We start from the raw sequence: 17,665 nt of genomic DNA on the forward strand, positions 1-17,665 counted from the left end.
TAATGGCCACTCCGCGTTAGAACGGCACTGAAGAAAGCTACCAGAAACCGACGCTAGCCCCAAACAAGAGTAGCGCCGCCCCAAACCTCAAGCATTCTTCCAGCGCTTCAAGACATCCAGATGACATCGATATCTCCAGTCGCCTAAGACCACCGACCTTGTTTTCGACGCGTCCGAGACATTTTCCACGCGCTAACTGCGCGTGTGATCTTGGAGGTGCTGCGGGCTACACTTGAAGTAGTGTGAGCCATCCCATATACCCCTTCCGTCCCACAACAGCAAACCTCGCTGCAACGATTGCAATGTCGAAAGTCACATTCGCTATCATTGCGGCAGCCGCCGGCGCAGCGACCGGCGCAGCTGCGACTGCAGCATTGTACTCCACCAAGAAGGAGACCCCGACCCCTGTGACAACAACGACTACGACAACCACGACTGCTGCTCCGCCCCGACCAGTCCCTGCGCCAGCGCCCATCTCTCCTGCAGCGGCTCCTGTTAAGAGAGCCCTCGTCGATCCGAACGGCCTCTTCCAATACGGCTTCCCAGGTCCTGTAGCCGACCTCAAACCAGCCTCCTCCCTTACCTCCTCATTTGACCGTCGCACGCGAAACCCAGCATGGGTTGCCGAGCACATCACTCCCGAGTCACTCGCCCAAAACAATGCCGACCGCAAAAACAGCGTTTTCGTAGAAGACATGTCGATACCGGAGATGTTCCGCGCAAAACTGAAGGACTACTTCCGGTCGGGTTATGACCGAGGCCACCAGGTCCCGGCGGCGGACGCAAAGTGGAGTCAACAGGCCATGGATGACACATTCCTGCTGAGCAACATGTGTCCGCAGGTCGGCGATGGGTTCAATCGGGACTACTGGGCACATTTCGAGGACTTTTGCAGGCGATTGACGGGCACGTATCCTTCCGTGAGGATTGTCACAGGCCCCTTGTATCTGCCAAAGCGGGACCCGGATGGAAAGTGGAGAGTGAGCTACGAAGTCATTGGATCGCCGCCGAATGTTGCTGTGCCGACACATTTTTATAAGGTTATTTTCGGCGAGGATGGCAAAGATGGTGGAAAGGTGGCGCTGGGAGCTTTCGTCCTTCCAAACGCCGTGATTTCGAACAACAAGCCGCTGCAAGACTTTGAAGTACCTTTGGAGGTTGTGGAAAGGGCGAGCGGCTTGGAATTTGCGTCGAAGCTGGAGCCCGCGAGACGGAAGCGGCTGTGCCAGGAGGTGAACTGTTCGATCATTGTTAAGGAGTATAAGAAGAGGCAGGAAAGCTTTGGAAAGAATAACTGAGATAGCGGCCGATTTGAGAATGTTTCGACCATGTATACCATTTGTATATTCCAGCATTGTCCGTATATAGTCAGGTTCCATGCGACAAACATAGATCGGCTTGATAAAAGCATGTGTGTGCCTCCCATCTATTACTTTGTCCCCTCCGAATGCGATCGACATCGTACATATCGTACAGCTCAAGCCGACTCTCGAACACAATTGACCTTTGGCTCTGTCTTCTTTTAAACTTCGCCTCGTATCGGAAGATGCACTCCGGCCATTAAATCCCTGAACAAAAACCCATCTTTCTCATAGACTCCCGCCCTGCTGTGACTCCTTCTGTATCCTTGCCACATACTGCTTCGACACGGTATTCCACGCCTGCATATACTTCTCCATGCACGCCGTGAAGCAGGTTTCTTCGCCTTTGGAGAGGGAGGTTCCGGGCTTGGGGACGCAGCGCTCGAAGCAATGTTCGTTGAGTTTCTATTGCAGGGATCAGCTACCTTTTTGAAGCGGAATTAAAATGAATAGGATTGTAGGGTGGGTATGTACCTCGACGAGCATGCGGGCATTCTGGAGGGCAGCATCCTGCTGCACCTGACGCATGAGCTGCGTCTTTGGGTCGTTTTGGAAGGCGCTGAGGCCGGAGGCGCCTAATGAGTCCATTCTGGCGTGAATATATCTGTACGTATATCCTCGGAAGTGGAAAGATGTATGAATGTTTGAGAAACAACGTCGTCGTGGTTTTGCGGAATTCGATAATCATTGACGGAACTTTCCCCACCAGAAGCTCCGCTCCACCCCTGTCTCCGTCTTGGCACTGTCTTGCATTCCCATTGGACACCGGAAAGGCCACGCGAACTATGGGGGAACGTCTGTGAGAGAGCTCCACGCACCGCATCATCCCAAGTCCCAAGCTTGCATCTTCCTCCCCAATCCCCCGATAACTTTATGTCGCCGTCGGCTCCGGACGCCAGGCTCTGTTTCTCATAGCTCCTTTGGAACTCTTATTACTTGGGGGTTTATTCTTCTTCTATTGTTTGGGAAAGAGTAGGGCGATTGAATAGCGGGATACCGCTTCCATTCTTTCGATCTTTTGGGATTTGGAAACACGGGAGTGACAAAGAAGTGCGACTATGCTGTTCCAGCGGCCATGGACGAGCTTGTGCCTGCTGGCGGGGAGCTTGGGGCAGAGCTGGGGATTAGGATTGACTGAGCACCCGGATGTCAAGGCCATAGCGGTGGGTTGAGAGCAATTGAGCGTAGTGAGGACTACTGGCTGATGGTATTTTAGCTGCGGACCCATAGTCTTGAGCCTGTGAGTGCGATCCGACGGACCTCATTGCTTGCGACCGCTATCTGACAACTTGTACAGCCATACCTAGATTCCGACATGCAGAGCCGATGGTGGGACTTTGGCGGCGATACCATCATTCGGACAGACAAGTACATACGGCTAGCTTCCGACAAGCCTTCAAGAGATGGGTGGATCTTCTCTAGGGTACCGCTGACGGCGACGAATTGGGAAGTGCGTCAAGTTCTCATCCCTAGCGCTCGACCAGTGGGATGCTCACGCAGCTACAGATAATCGTTGAGTTCAAGATACACGGCCAGGGTAACCTCTACGGCGATGGCTTCGCACTGTGGCTCACGAAGCAGCGCGCAGTACAAGGCCCTGTGTTTGGTTCGACGGACAAATTCGAGGGTCTGGGTGTCTTCTTCGACACGTACAAGAACAACCGCCCAGGCACCGTCTTTCCCTACGTCATGGCCATGAACGGTGACGGCAATACTCCCTACGATAAAGACAACGACGGCAAAGCCAACGAGGTTGCTGGCTGCTCCGTAAGTTCACAAGTCTCCCAGCGCCCTTCTCCCACTCCGATCTGAAGTATTGCATTGTCCCCATACTAACATACCTTCCCAGGCACGCGGCATCCGCAACGCCCACATCCCCACCAAAGCGCGCCTCACCTACTTCGCCGACAAATCCCTGCGCCTGGACCTCCAATACAAAGCCGAGGACGAGTGGACCGAATGCTTCGAGATCCCCGGCTTCAAAGTCCCTCCTGTAGCGTACCTCGGGTTCTCCGCCGAAACTGGCGAACTCTCCGATAACCACGACATCATCACCGTCAAGACCAATAACCTCTACCAGCATAACACGGGGTCGAACGCGGCGCAGCAGAATGCAGGCAAGGGCGGGAGCGGCGCCAGCTATGCGAAGGTGAATAGTCATCCAGAGAAGACGAGCGGGAGCTGGAGCTGGTTCCTCTTCAAGTTTGTGCTGTTTGGATTGGCTATTACGGGGGCGTACGTTGGGTGGACGATTTATAGGTCTAGACAGAGGGTTAGGTTTTAGAAGAGCCGGATGGAGGATTGTGAGGCACGAGATCAAGATGAAGGAAAGTGCGGCGTTTCGGAGGTTATATCCTGGAGTCTAGCTGAAGCGATTCCTTTTCGGTGAGGACGGGTTGGATGCAGGTGTGCGTCGCGTGGAGGAAGCGGGGTGATGCTCGCAATGGAGATCTCGAGCGTATGACGCTGATACTGTGGCAAGATCGATTGCCAATTTTCCCTAGTTTACAAATCACTTTGAATGCATGGATATCATTACTTCACCGGATGGAACTGAATTGTTGCTCACATGGCTTTGAAGTCCTCAGATCAGCTCTCTTGGTTATCAAGCACAACACGCACAGCCTTCAGCTCCTCCCGTAAAAAGAAGCCTACACGACCAGGTTGCGCAAATTCAACTTTGGCTTTAATATGCCCCAACTGAAGTCGAGACATCATCACCGGACCAGCCAGCCAGCCAAAACAGACCAGCCCACCAACACCACCATCATCATCCATGGAACCGGTCCTCGGGGATTCCCAACCACACAACCGCCATAATGCGCTCAGATTGAAAACTACTTTTCATTGTCATCAGCAGCTCGCTGGACCTGCGACGCAGAGAACAGAACGGGTTAGGAACAGACCCCCCTCCCCAAGCAAGCAAGCCGAAGCCCGCGCGTCCGAAGAACGATGGGGTTCCGAAGGCCGTCCCAACCACATCCGTCTGCCACGCGCAGTTTGACGCCAGGGCGCTTCGACCCTTTTACCAATCTTGTCCTCATAGCGCGGGGCGGAAGAGTGCCGGTGGTCCTCCCTCGCCGACACACAAACAAACTTCCACGAATCCTCCCACGACCCAGAAGTGCAGCGGATCGGACATTCGAATGTGCGATGAATGAACCGACATGCGACGCCTTGGGAGACGTGCACTCCCTCCGCTTTCCGTTCTGTATAGTGGCTCCCGGCTAGCTAAGCCGGGGGCCCAGCCATTGGGTGTCCCTGGTGGTCATTAGGCACGTGGGGTTCCCTGAGCCGTTTTGGGGTTTGTCGTTCATTGGGATGCTGGAGGGGAGGTGTTAGCTGGGGAGTCTCTGCAGAAAGAAGGTTGGGTGATTTGATTTGGAAGAGATGGGAGCTTGTTTGAGGTCCTGCTGGTTCTACTTACTGCTGCCCGGGTTGTGGTGATGGTGGTGGTTCGTGTGTGAGGGAGAGGAGAGGAGCAGAGGATGTGGAGGTGAGGTTGACGCTGCCGCTAGCGGCGGGCGCCACAGCTTGGCGGCGCCGGACCCCCGCGTTTTCTGAGATGGGCCAATTGGAGAGCTCCCGTCGCCTGTGACGATTTTAGGGCTGAGATCTTAAATGCCTGTTTGGGTATGGTGCGAAGAGAGTCCATAGTTTGGCGAAGCAGCCACTTGACTCTGTGGTGACCAGATTCTATAACATTGCAAAAAGCCGGACGAAAAAAGCAGCAGGTGAAGGGCTTATGTTGCTTGATGCGTTTCCAATTCAACATCTACAGAGAATGGTTGAAAGGCTGCCCGACGGCCAAACAAAAAGGAATTGACCAGAGGGCGAGACAAGCAGCAACAATGCAACATCCCCTTCTTTACTCATAAGTATAGCAGAACGGTCCATCAACCGTGCTAACCAGCTCCTTAATCTTCCACACCTTGCCATCGATATTGAGGACCTCCAAATCGATTGAATCCTCCAACGACTGAGCCCTGCCGCCACCAAACATGCTCGTTCCCCCGGCAATGACTTGCTGCCTCTTGGAGAAATCTTGCACTTGCCAGATATACCAGACACGGTCGATCATGGAGTGGTGAAGCCAGAAGGCCGGGTCGCCGGGGGAGACGTAGAAGTCGGACCCAGGGTCGCCCGAGATGGTGAAGTGGCCGCCTGAGTGGACGCCGTTCTGGGCCTGCATGGTCGTCTGGAAGGTGTTGATGTTTTGAGAGGAGGTGATGAGGGAGGCGATCTTGGCCGTCGTGCAGTCGCGTTGGGTAAGGTAGTTGGACAGATCGCGCTTGATGCAGCGGGGGTTGTAGCCCATGCCGTCGCTGCGGGGGTTCCTAGGGGGTGTAGTGTCGGCCATGGCGGCCATGGGGCTGGAGGAGGTCAGAACACTCCTTTGAGTAGCTCGAAACCTAGTGTACTCACCCCAGGTTAACAGTCATGTTCTTGAAGGGACCCGACTGAATGCAGCCACCTCCGTTGCCGGCTGGCTTCAGGCCATTACTCTGGTGGGCAACCTTTGCACCTTGACCGCTCATGCTGGTGTCGCTTCCGTCGAAGATGGGAGATGTCTCCGGGCTAGATGCCCATCTGCCCCAGTCCCAGTACTGTGCATGTGTTAGACAGCTATATCTGCAAGGAAAGCGGAATGCATACCGGCTGAGTCCCGTTATACCCGCATTCCCTTCTCAGCGTCTGCTCGTAAGCCCACGTGTAGTACCTATGCCATGACAGGAAGTTGCCCTGAGAGACCTGTCAGTGCAGCTCGTTACGTGAGGAGAGCAAGTGGCACTCACAGTGCCATGGATGGTAAGGGAGTTTTTGATGTGGATGGCAACGAAGTCGTCATATCTTGTCTTTGCACCGGGATACTGCGCCTGGGGAAGTTTGGATGGCTTCTGAGTGAGGCCTGAGATTCTATGAGCCAGTGTTGATGGTTGGTAAGAGAGGCAGCTCACATAGCACTGCAGCAATATACGCCTTCTTTTCCGCCGCAGAGATGTCACCCCTATACTATTGTCAGAAACAAGAATGAAGGCCACATCGAAATACTCACCACTCCCTGCGCACTTGGAGCTTATCCTTGGTGCACGTCGTCGACTTTGCTAGCTGCGCATCGAGCGCCGGCCTTCCCTTTGTCTGGAGATCGCTTACAGCGTCCGCCGCACACAGGGCCGAAAAGAAGGAGATCGAAACCAGCAGAGCATAAAGCCCCCTCAGGGAAATGCCACCCGCCATAGTTTTTCCAGTGAATAGTTCACCGAATTCGACTCTGAACAACCGGCCATCAACAGAGTTGGAGAAGACCCGCCACTTATACTACTATCATACCGCTCCCAATAACCGCCAGAGTCTGGGCATGCCCTTGGACGGAACCTCGAGCCGCCTGTCGGCCTGTCATCCGTACAAGCTCGAGAATAGTATATAGATGAGACTGTAATCAATACTCTCGGGGAGTCCTGAGGGCAACGAAATGAGTATCAGAATCACTCTTGTGATAGGGTCGGCAGATGCATGGGTCAATCTAGACAGTGCTTGAGCTGTGGGGTAACGCAATTGGAGAAAGTGAGCATGGGTTGGCCGTTAACTTCGGCTTATAGACAATATCTGCATAGCATGGGCCTTGTCAGCACGGGTTGGAGAAGTGATCTTTCGATCGGGGAACCAACTCCCGCTCCTGGTTATGTATCTTCTCCAACAGGCCTCATGACTCCAAAGATACGCTGGACATCGGACAAGCATCTTAGGCCTGGATTTTTATACCTTGGAAGAGACGACCTACGAGAGCTTAGTTTCAGAGGACCCTCCTGCGGCGGCTTCCCCCTGCGTATTTTTCTGGACCCAAGACTCAAGCTTAATTCGTAGGACTCCCTTGAGGGCTGTGTGTTCATACAGGGTTAAGGCGGCAGGCCGGCCCCTGTGCTGGAAATCTCTACGTGGAGCACGAAATAAGGGCGATTACAGCTGCTCGAGAAGTGAACATAGAAACTCTGCAAGAACCCCATGGTTGACGCTCGTTGTCCGGATAGGCTCATAAATTTGGAAATCCTTCTGGATGCCTCCGATATGGCAAACTGGAGTCGCGCTTCTACCGTACCGATGGTGAAGATCGCCTCGTGAGCCAAAGTGAGGTCGCAAATTTTTTGTAACCGTTTATGCAGGACGTGGAATACCACGTTGTCGTCCATGAGGTTTTGATTGCAAGGTTTCGATTCGCTAACGCGTAATATCGATGCCATGCGACGCATTCTGCCGGCAGTAGTTGCAATATGCGATCCCTGTCGTCGAACATTTATTTACACCGCATCTGAATATGCCACAATGTGGCGAAGCTCATGAGCGTTGTCTGACCTTGAGTGTCCATGGGTGTTGGATACGCTGAATCCAGAAGCTGAACGGAATCTCGTCCAACGTCCCTTTGATTGTTTCTCTCATTTTGAAACCATCTGGTCTTTCTCTCCTGCCTGCCTTTTAAGCTCATATATCCAGCCTTATTTCCCAGAGATGTAGATCCTTCATCTATCCCCGCAAAAGCAGATGCAAGATTTTGCGGGGAGCAGATTGTGTGACACCAGAAGACTCCGGTAGAGGGTGTGCTTGTGGACATGTCGATGTCGTACAAGACAAGTTCTTGGGTAAGATCTTGTTTTCCGGAATCTGCGCCGACTACTTGGTCCATATCGTTCGGGTGAAAGTCTCGGTATGATGTTGGCCCACTAGCAAGCTCCTGGAAGCCTTACATATGCATGCTGCACGCCACGCAGACTCGTCACGTGCCGCATATTGGTGCCCATCGCATCTGTATAGGCCGACATGCAGCACAGATGTGCCAAATAAGATGGAATTCGCCATCGCTCTCGGACAACCGGTTGATTTGTCGCTTCCACGAGATCAGCAGGCAGTCTTTCTATACTCTCGATCCACGCGTGCGGTTCGGATTCATCTCTCCATCTCCCTTTAACGCCGCAAACGCGCTGAACACCCGGTTAGATATTGCGAGACAACAGAAGAACAGGCAAAGCCATTGACTCCTGTTATATACAGGCCAAGCTCTGCAATATGCTGCTGCTTTCTCCTCCCCACGTTGTGGGTCAAGAGCCTCCACGCACAATCAAAGAAGGGCACGCAACCATCACAACTGAGCGCATGTGCGTCATCTTTGGCTTCATTGTATTGATGATGAGGCCGATACATGTCATGATCCTGTACGTCATTGTACACTCGTTGTGGCAGCATTGACCGGTGGCTCGATATACAATTGCGCAGTGTACATTGTCGGCAGACCACGGTGGCTAGGGGTAGCACGAGTTCTGCTTATATATGGCAATCCGTTGGCGCGTGGAATAACTGCCTGACAGCTTTTTTGAGTAGAAACAGGTCCGTTGTTGTAAGTAACGGGATTTCAATGATTCGGTATGGGCCAGAGTCGTCAAACTGCTTCTTTTCATAGTTGATACCGCTTGACGGAGTGGCTGAGATCACGATGGGTCCATATCCTCTGTACTCTGGGCTCTGACCATTCGAATGTGCGGCCTGCCACAGTCAATATGTGTGGAAGGCATTCGAACTTACTTTCTGGCGTACATCCACTTCCAAACCAGAGAACCCCGCCCAACGATCTAGAAGTGCCACGGGCGCCCCCGATGCCCACCGCTGAAGAGATAACTCGACATTATCAAAGAAAGCCTGCAAGCACATGATAGAGTTTAAAGTCCCAGAGAGTACGTGGTAGAGTAGCGGTGAGAAGTCTCCCTCCGTCATGAATGTGCCATTCTTACATTCATTCCATATGATTATGAAAGTGATTCTAAGCGTCCTATGCGCCCCTTGTTCATCCAATCCTATCTCGCTTCCATTACTGTCCGTTCCAGGCCTGCCACGGCGTCTCGGACGGTCGGGCAGAAGTGCTTCCGTAGTAGTTCGCCTTCCCATACAGTCGCGGCGAAGGGGTTACTGCCCTCTATCTCTGGTTTGAGAGCATCGAAGATGCCGTCTCCCCGTCGCTCTTCGGTGTTCCAGAGGGCATCGATCTTGCGCCCATGAATCTTGGCTACCTTAGTGAGCAGTCCAAGCATGGCAATAGACGACTTCTCCGGCAGGTGCAACGATATGGTCATGAGTTGCTTGCAAAAGGCAGCTATGCGAATAGGTGGAACTTGCCGCAATGCGGTAGCGGGAAGTAAGACCGAGGTCAGAGAGCGGATGAGAAGAACTATTGTTGTTTGCACGTTGACCTTGTTTGTCGGCGATGTCTGGGTCTGTGGAGCATTAGGGTCAGGCAGATGCAGGGAATTGGCGCTGAGCTCGATGTCGGGATTGAGCGAAACTGCATGAAGCGTACGGTAGAGATGAGTGATGAAGAAGCTCAGGTCCAGCTTCAATGTTGAAGCAGCAGTAGACCCATCCTGGCCCTGCAGTAGCGCAAATGCCGTAATCACACACAGGAGCGACTCGCGAGTGAGGCTGCGTTCCGGAATGTCATCTTCATCCTCGTCTTCTTCGTTTTCTTCCTCCTCCAGGGCCGCTGATACCTCTGCTGTGTGAATGATATCTCTCAAGGCTTCCAAAATATCGCCGAAGAAGTCTTGGTTGATCAAGTGCGCGTATCTGGCGAGACCCTCCAACACCGCGCCCATCAATCTTTGCGAGCGTGCCTTCAATATGCGGAAATAAGCAACAAAGACCATTTTGAGAGTCTCAGCTTGCATCCGGTCACGCTCCTCGTGGCTCACAGTGGCGTCTGCTTCTTTCATCTCTTTCTCAATTGCCTTTTGCTCTTTCAATAGTTTCCGTTGTCGTTTTGTACGGAACTCCCGTTTCTGCTTGATCTTTTTTCCGTGATATTCATCGTCCTTGGGTTTGTCCACAGAGTTGTACGAAGCCTTCGAGCCGAATTCAGACAGAAGGCGAAGGTGCAGAAATGTATTCAGAACGCTCTCGTCAAAATCGTAATTCTTGCTCTTCATCATCTTTGTCAGCATGGTAACGGCATCCAACGAGGCGTTGCCGTCCTCGTCATTCTCGAAGAGCTTCTCCAGAGTCTCCCTGCACTTCGCAAAATCTCCATCTACCCTCTTGGTGCTTAGTTTCCCAACCAGTATTTTCAAGAGTTCGCCGCGGAAGTTGAAATGGGGCACAGCAGTCAGGAGATTGCAAGCGCAGCTGATTGCGACGGTAGCTACGCTGGCAGAAGCCTCCGAAGTCGTGGATCCACTTGACCTAGCCAGCTTGCCCAGCTGCTGCACATATGCCTGGTAGCTGGTTACGAGCTTTTGCTCGAAATTCCGAAGTTTGCGGACTTCCTTGGAGACCTTCTCGGTCATGCTATCTTCCGGAAGAGGTCGAATGCGATATCCAGGAATGAGATCCTTGAAGATTGCCGCCTGCGCTGCCAATGCAAGTTTCCTAATCGTGATATTCTCCGAAGCGGCGATGGCAGCGAGAGTCTTGAGAGACCCAATATGCTCCTCTGGATCCTCATTGATGAGGGTCGCTATCCGTGCCAGTTCCTCTTTTGCCTCAAGTATCTGTTGCTTCGCGGAAACCTTCGGCTTCTCCTCAACAACTTCTTCCGCCGCCTCGTCCTCATCTTCCTCATCAGCAGATATTTCCTCCGACTCTTCTTCCTCCTCCTCTTTTACAGCTGAAGGCGCCACAGCCGGCTGGGTCCATCCCTCCGTCGTCCTAACCGGCAGTCTCGCAATCTCCTTCTGTTTCTTCAGCTTCCTCGGCCGCTGTTCATAATCTTGCTCGAGGTCCCATTTTGCTGCGCTAGCAAGGAATTTCGAACGCGTACTCTGTGGCTCTGGAGACTCAGAGCCACTATCTTCCGGAGGGGAGAGGCGTCGCCGCTTCGCAGCTGGAATTCGAGACATTATTTGGTGGGTGATATTTACTGTATGTGTATGTATCTATAGTTGGCCGGAGGTGTCGCGAACTCCGCAAAATAATTTTGAGACTTGGCGTCGGCCCTTTGGCGGCAACTTTTCCCGACCTCCATCATTTTACACTTTCTCCACCAACGATCAGTTTGACAACTTCACACAACGAGACTCAAGATGCGCCCTCTTACAGAGGCAGAGCTGAAGACTCTGCTGGAGAAGCTGGCCACATATTGTGGTAAAGGCATTCAAAGCCTCATTGCCGATGGCACCGCAGACCGCCATGTATTCCGCATCCAGGTTTGCAGACTGCCATGCATGCAACTCGATAGCTTGACTGACACATCCTACAGAAAGATCGGGTCTACTATGTGCGAGAATCTCTAGCAAACCTTGCCACGTCTGTCAAACGCGAATCCTTGCTCTCACTCGGCACATGCTTGGGCAAGTTCACCAAGACTGGCAAATTCCGGCTGCACATCACCTCGCTATCCGTAATAGCGCCCCATGCGCGGTATAAGGTCTGGGTCAAGCCTAACGGCGAGATGCCTTTTTTGTATGGCGGAAATGTGCTGAAGGCGCACGTTGGACGTTGGAGTGAGGATTGCCCTGCACATCAAGGTGTGATTGTGCTGAGCATGAATGACACGCCTCTGGTAAATGGTTGCACCAAGATGTGTCGAATAGCCGTGATACTGACGGAATGATGATAGGGATTCGGTGTCTCCGCAAAATCCACGGCTGAAGCACGACGATTAGATCCTACCGGCGTAGTCACGTTCAGGCAGGCAGATATTGGAGAATATCTGAGAGAAGAAGATACTCTGTTCGTTACGTGATCGAATTACTTCGGGGTTATGGTAGATATACACTAGGAGGCACCACGCGTGCTTTGCACGACGTCCGCTTGCGCTGTATGAACACAGCTCCAACACTGCACAGCTAACCACGAGCTGTTCACCGGAGTAGTCAATCTCAGACGGGACTTATTATACTATCTAGGAGCGAGAAGGAAAGAACGGCGTTATGCTTCACGGAAAGGAGGGAATACCCAGGGCAAATTTGTATACACCGAATCAAACGAAGTATTACATGTGACTCGCTATCCCTCACCTTCGTGCTGATGTTTATCCTGACGGATATCCTGATAGTCCTCTAGATCAAGTCTCAGAAAAGCGACCCAATTCGATATCCCCAAACCGTTCGCGCTTCCTCAGAACGTCGCTCCTGTCCACTATCGTGATCGGTCTTGGAATGCGCCCTCCAGCTACCCCTGCCGGTTTTCTGAGTCGAGCTTGGCTCCTGGAACCACCATTCATCCACCTTTCCGAGTTGCTGTCGGTTGTACTACTCTCCGTGCTGTGTATTTTCTCGAATGGGGGACGCATATCCGTGCTTTTTATTTTTCCTTGCCTCTTCTTTCGAGCACGGTATCCTTTGGATCCGTAGTGTATCCCGCCAACCAGGGCGCCGAGGAGAGGATACAAGGGAATGTAGGAAAGCACAGTGAGCCACAATGGCCATTCCGGGCGCAGGAGGGGGAAATGGAGAAAGTAGAGCGCATATAAGGATGCCAGGCAACAAGTCAGGTACGTCGTTGGGGATTTCAGGAGTCCGCAGCCGTATCTGAACGGTGAGTTCTTATGTAGGTCTTCAGGCTTCGACATATTTCACGCTATATGGAAGGTAATGGAGGCAGAGAGCAGTGGAATCAGAGCCTAGAAAAAAGAGTCGCAGCAGTCATCTGCAGCTCGCTTGCATTCAAGTTCCCGCCAACTTTTGAACAGCCAGCTGTCACATTAACACGCAACCAGAACAATCACCTATGTGAATTCTTCCCTCGTCACAACCCACCCCTCCCTCAACCCCAAACCCCTCCTACTCCTACTCCCTCCATACTCTACACTCACTCCACCTTCCTATACCCGACCATCAGGTAGCTCTGCGCCTCCATCCTCAACAACCTCTTCGCCCTCTCCTCCCTCCCCTCCGTCACCGGCCCCCGTCCCTCACCGACAACAACAATCTGCACCTTCCACAAAAGACTCGCCCTCGTCCTCCTCCTCACCCCCTCCCCCGTCATCCACTTCCTCTCCCCCTCCCCACCCAATCTCACCCCCATCCCCCTCTTAATCCCCTCTCCCCTACCGTCCACCCCCATCCCCCTCCTCCTCCTCCTCACCCTCCGCACCTCCCTAGGCGCCATAACCCCCTTCCCCCTCTCCTTCCTCTCCCCCTTCAAATCCCACCCGTCGTACCGCATCCGCCCATCCAAGCCCGCCACCATCCGTCGTTTCCGGGTGATACTCAGGTCTGGCGGACCGGCCGCCGGTAGCGTTCTCGTCAGGAGGTCGCGTCGCGCTGCTAGTAGGTGCTGGGTGGCTTCTTTGCGGGCGCGGGTGCGGGAACGGGTGTTGGCGGCGGGGGAATTCATGTTGTTGCAGTTGTTGCTGGTCAATGGTGGTGATTATGGTGATGGTGGTGGTTTTGAGGTTATGGGATTTAGATAGATAGCAAGCCAGTTGCTGGAGAGAAGCGATGATGGGAACAGGGTAGAGGCTGGAGAGGGAAGAGATTGGAAGGACGACGGGATTATATGCTAGAGACGTCCGATTGTGCTCGAGTGACAATAGGGGATAGGAACAATAGAGGGAAGGGGTTACAATGGCATAATAGGTGCTGTCGAATGGACAATAGGAGAGTGTTGATAGTACGTGCGACTTTGGTGACGATAACATTGCGGATGGCGAGACGATAGAAAGTCATTGTTCCCTACCTGCTTAGCAATGAGCTGCCTTAGCCATTGCGCATGCCACTGATGGTGGAGCGAGGCATGATATACTGCCTGACAGTACCCCTAGGTTCACGGTCGAGGAATTCACCTTCACCTGACGCATGATCACTCACTACCAACGGCGCGAACGGTGGTACAAAGCTGTATTGGTTGCCTACGTACCGTGCACTGGAGTCTGGATACATGCTTTACGCAAACCGGACTTCGTGAAACAGACTGGCTCGGACCTGCATGAGGGCGACAAGCTCCAGCACGAACTCCTGTAGAATGACCACATTAGTAATGATATGTCCCACACTCGCTTCCCGAATATCATCCATATCCACATCTTCTCCATCGGCCGTAGCATCGTCAGCCGGTTCTTTCGGGGGAGGCTGATATTTGGAAAGCATGACCTCCACGGTCTGTGATCGTGCGGGCCGTCGGAAGCGTATCCTCCTCTTTAGGTTCGGATTATTGTTGACATCGGCGAGGTTCCCAAGGACATCTGTCATGAGATTTGTTCGGGGATGCACTTGATGTGCTGCTGGAAGTGGGGACATGGCACGTGAAGATGATCCTGCACTATTTTGACCGCCTTTCACCGGGGCTGAGGACACAGAAGAAGTAGATCGAGCAGCCATGCCCTCCTTTCTTCCACGCGGTGAGCCTGCTGGAGCCGACGCAGAGCTTTCCAAAACATGCTTGGGTATCTGGGGCGTCCAACTACCTGCAGGGGAGTCGGTGGGCCGTGGCGCTCCAACCTGGGAGGCTGAAGATTTGGCCATATCATTCAACTCATCGTATGTTCGGAAGACGTGCTTTCGGCCCGCAACGAGCTCGTCCCAGCCTTGTATATCCCCGCGCAGTGCTTCCACTTGAGCTTGGAGAGACTGTAAGCAGGCTAACAGAGGTGGTATTGCAGAAGAATCCCAGTCCGGTCGCCTACTTGCTTTCTCTAACTCCACTAGATCCCCAGCAGCGGACTGCCCAGCGTCCACGTCTGCATTCGGAAAGTGGTAGGAAGTAGGGTCCACCGATAGCCAGCCTTCAAGCCGGAGCTGAGAGCATGTTCCAAGAGTGACGATGGCTTCCGTGAGAGCCAAATTAATCTCCACATCATTCGTCAGAAACCTCAGTAGAAGATCTTGCAAGGACTTGAAAAGCGGATCTTCGGGTATCAAATAGTGCGGTTCGACATTCCGCGTGCCGCTATCCAGATCGAAATACCCCAGACCTTGCCCTGGCATTGTCGGTGGGGTCAACGCTTTCAGCGAGCAAGGATGGCTCTCTAACATACTCAACTTGTCTTTGAGATGGCTATCGTACGCTTCGTCAACGCCAGTTTCGCCAGCGAGTTCAATTGCCAGGTTCATGTAAACCTCGAGCTCCTCATTTAGGGCTCCGATAGTCCGATGGGGTTCTTTCTGATGCACATGCATCGTCTTGACCAACGAGCCGACACCATAACTGTGATGCTTGCCGAGAATGACGGTAGCCAGTTTCAATGCCGCGAGAACTGTTTGTGGATCTCTCGAATCAGTGCTACTCAAGACCAGATCCACCAGATTGAAAAGCGACGGATTCATGCGGTCGTCCTCCTTTTCCGCTGTATTGAGCATCATTAATGATTGCCGTCTCTTGATGGCGGCTGGAGACCGTGGGGTGTGAGGAGTAGCTGCATCCGTCTCCGGTAAGGCGAGTAGGTAATTAAGAATCATATGTACAAGCTCCGGATGATCGAGGATGTCTAGTATGCGCCTCAGATAGGTGAGAACAGCGACAGACGAACCGCCATCTACATCAGAAGATTCTAACAGGGAAGGGTATCTGGAACTTATCAGCATGTGAAACTGGCAAACACCATGAGATGTAAGGCCCTCACAATAACTGCTGAAGGAACAAAATCTGGAAATGATCTATTAAACTGAGTCGGACATCCGCTGATGTGCAGTGGATAAGAACGTCCTGCCAGAAGCGAAGATATGACAGAAAGGTCTCGAGATGGCTCTGAAAGTCATCGGAGAAGAAATTCTCCGCACGAGTATTAGGTAGCATTTCCGCATAGTCGGATAACCGTAGTATCAAGGGGAGCTCATCGCCTTTTCCCAGATGGAGTGTCGAGAGTTTTCTATGCATGTTAGTTACTTGATGCCGACAGGTATGACTGCACCTACCTGCTAAGCTGGCTATACAGAGCCCCAAGCCCGGTTGCCATGAGCGTTGGTAGATCGCTGTTAACAATCCACTGCTCCAGTGTCATGGACTTGGAGGCAGTCTCGAATATATAAAGTAAGCCAGTGCGTGCAAAGTCTCCAATTCTACCCTCATGGTGCACATGGTCAATGAGTTGGTAGCATAGTGGGAAGTCCTCCTTCTGTGTTACCCCGGCAAAGTCAGTCTTCTGGTTGAGAAACTTCCCATTGGTGTCCGTAGCTGCAGTGGTAAACCATATGGGTAAGATTTCTGGTTGCAGTCTGATCTTTGCGGCGATGCCGAACAGAAGCTCGACAATATCAGCCTCGATGTCCTCGCCGACGCCAATGCTGCCCGAGCCGATGGTTCGGCCTACAAAGCTCATGAGGGACGCAGCGAAGACATCGTTCTCGAGAAAGTCTTCCTCTTCACTGTCAATGAGGGCACTATACACGTTAACGGCATCTCGCACCATGCCCTCGTCATGGGATGTGGCAGCAATTTTGGAGACAGCAGTGTATATCTGCTGAGCGGCCGCGAAACTGAGGCATAGATGGGGCGCTGGCGAGCGGGCTTCATCATTCAATATGGCCGCGAGAGCCTGGAATCCGCGCCGAATGACGCTCACGGCCTCGCGATCGTTTGATAATGTTTGAGTCTTCTGCCATGTTTGAAGGATCTGATTGTAGCGCTGCCTGAAGCGTGCCAGACGCTGCTGGGGATCGCTCGACACAGCCTTCTTGGTTGAGGAGCCGCCCAACAATCTGATCCACTGATGTCCGTCAGCACATGTAGCACGTGGGGCCTGTGAACGATGCCGGTTGTACTGACGAAATCCATAACAGACGTTCTGGCGCCGGTGGGGGCTGTGTGTGGGAGGACGAGCTTCTGATGTCGCTGTCGCTCTCGCTCTCGTATTTGCCGGGAAACGAAACGCCAACCCCGAAGGCCAACAGTCGAAGCCGGTTCAGGCAGGTCTTAAAGACCAGAAACACCCACGAGGTGCAGTCCAGCGGTGCTAATGTCCGCCGAAGGATTCCTCCTCTTCCTTCGAGGCTTGTGCGGCTACCACCTGGGTATGCCTTGAGGTCGGGATAAGGTGTCTCGGGGCCGGAAGGGGCGATCGGCTAGTCCTGTTTCGGCCTTAGCACTGTTTACTTGAAACATCAGATGGAACCTTCAGGTAAACACCACCCACCATCGCCACCTTCGACTTCCACCTCGCATAATGCGGACCAAGCCGGACGTCACCTAGGCACCGCGTATACTGCATCCTTCCACGTCCGACTGTGACACCCGCTATCTACACATCTACACTTCCCAATGAGGCCATAAACTAGCGCGCCCAAGCCCTTCGGCTACATTCCGTTTACGTCTTTACGATAGAAGGCCTATTATACTCCGCACCCTGAACGGATGCGCTGTGAAGCTCGTCTCCACAGCCGTCGTCTTCT

At 52.9% G+C, this 17,665-nt stretch overlaps 9 protein-coding genes across 9 annotated transcripts; 3 read left to right on the forward strand and 6 right to left on the reverse strand.

Annotated features, from left to right (window-relative positions):
* Positions 1-302: 302 nt before the first annotated feature.
* EI97DRAFT_493050 (uncharacterized protein) lies at positions 303-1,399 on the forward strand (the record flags this gene model as incomplete). Its single annotated transcript, XM_033802348.1, has 1 exon — positions 303-1,399. The coding sequence occupies one exon, from the start codon at positions 303-305 to the stop codon at positions 1,296-1,298; it is 996 nt and encodes a 331-aa protein (XP_033655341.1). The 3' UTR covers positions 1,299-1,399.
* A 190-nt stretch (positions 1,400-1,589) lies between these two features.
* Positions 1,590-1,958, reverse strand: EI97DRAFT_373927 (uncharacterized protein; the record flags this gene model as incomplete). Its single annotated transcript, XM_033795423.1, has 2 exons — positions 1,590-1,766; positions 1,836-1,958. Coding segments are annotated over 2 exons (300 nt in total), but the record flags the coding sequence as incomplete, so codon positions are not given.
* A 221-nt stretch (positions 1,959-2,179) lies between these two features.
* Positions 2,180-3,905, forward strand: EI97DRAFT_415427 (vesicular integral-membrane protein VIP36 precursor). Its single transcript, XM_033796858.1, has 5 exons — positions 2,180-2,524; positions 2,578-2,601; positions 2,659-2,811; positions 2,868-3,128; positions 3,211-3,905. Exons 1-5 carry the CDS (start codon positions 2,420-2,422, stop codon positions 3,643-3,645), a joined length of 978 nt encoding a protein of 325 aa, XP_033655343.1. The 5' UTR covers positions 2,180-2,419; the 3' UTR covers positions 3,646-3,905.
* Positions 3,906-5,208: 1,303 nt separating this feature from the next.
* Positions 5,209-6,899, reverse strand: EI97DRAFT_273878 (Di-copper centre-containing protein). The gene is made up of 6 exons (XM_033794308.1): positions 6,418-6,899; positions 6,320-6,369; positions 6,158-6,270; positions 6,018-6,104; positions 5,787-5,968; positions 5,209-5,734 (listed from the first exon to the last, which is right to left on the reverse strand). Exons 1-6 carry the CDS (start codon positions 6,597-6,599, stop codon positions 5,230-5,232), a joined length of 1,119 nt encoding a protein of 372 aa, XP_033655344.1. The 5' UTR covers positions 6,600-6,899; the 3' UTR covers positions 5,209-5,229.
* Positions 6,900-7,951, reverse strand: EI97DRAFT_273877 (uncharacterized protein). The gene is made up of 3 exons (XM_033794307.1): positions 7,713-7,951; positions 7,144-7,639; positions 6,900-7,084 (listed from the first exon to the last, which is right to left on the reverse strand). Exons 1-2 carry the CDS (start codon positions 7,794-7,796, stop codon positions 7,259-7,261), a joined length of 465 nt encoding a protein of 154 aa, XP_033655345.1. The 5' UTR covers positions 7,797-7,951; the 3' UTR covers positions 6,900-7,084; positions 7,144-7,258.
* A 1,251-nt stretch (positions 7,952-9,202) lies between these two features.
* On the reverse strand, positions 9,203-11,236 carry EI97DRAFT_374195 (nucleolar complex-associated protein 3; the record flags this gene model as incomplete). The annotated part of the gene is made up of 1 exon (XM_033795441.1): positions 9,203-11,236. One exon carries the CDS (start codon positions 11,234-11,236, stop codon positions 9,203-9,205), a length of 2,034 nt encoding a protein of 677 aa, XP_033655346.1.
* Positions 11,237-11,359: 123 nt separating this feature from the next.
* EI97DRAFT_465930 (60S ribosome subunit biogenesis protein-like protein NIP7) lies at positions 11,360-12,336 on the forward strand. The gene is made up of 3 exons (XM_033801504.1): positions 11,360-11,542; positions 11,596-11,898; positions 11,956-12,336. Exons 1-3 carry the CDS (start codon positions 11,420-11,422, stop codon positions 12,079-12,081), a joined length of 552 nt encoding a protein of 183 aa, XP_033655347.1. The 5' UTR covers positions 11,360-11,419; the 3' UTR covers positions 12,082-12,336.
* Positions 12,337-13,148: 812 nt separating this feature from the next.
* On the reverse strand, positions 13,149-13,764 carry EI97DRAFT_487791 (uncharacterized protein; the record flags this gene model as incomplete). Its single annotated transcript, XM_033802186.1, has 1 exon — positions 13,149-13,764. Exon 1 carries the CDS (start codon positions 13,674-13,676, stop codon positions 13,149-13,151), a length of 528 nt encoding a protein of 175 aa, XP_033655348.1. The 5' UTR covers positions 13,677-13,764.
* A 400-nt stretch (positions 13,765-14,164) lies between these two features.
* EI97DRAFT_493056 (uncharacterized protein) lies at positions 14,165-17,286 on the reverse strand. The gene is made up of 4 exons (XM_033802349.1): positions 17,043-17,286; positions 16,193-16,983; positions 15,901-16,146; positions 14,165-15,845 (listed from the first exon to the last, which is right to left on the reverse strand). The coding sequence occupies exons 1-4, from the start codon at positions 17,049-17,051 to the stop codon at positions 14,225-14,227; spliced, it is 2,667 nt and encodes an 888-aa protein (XP_033655349.1). The 5' UTR covers positions 17,052-17,286; the 3' UTR covers positions 14,165-14,224.
* Positions 17,287-17,665: the final 379 nt, after the last annotated feature.

The sequence above is a fragment of the Westerdykella ornata genome (assembly GCF_010094085.1).
Source record: "Westerdykella ornata strain CBS 379.55 unplaced genomic scaffold EI97scaffold_6, whole genome shotgun sequence".
NCBI lineage: Eukaryota > Fungi > Ascomycota > Dothideomycetes > Pleosporales > Sporormiaceae > Westerdykella > Westerdykella ornata.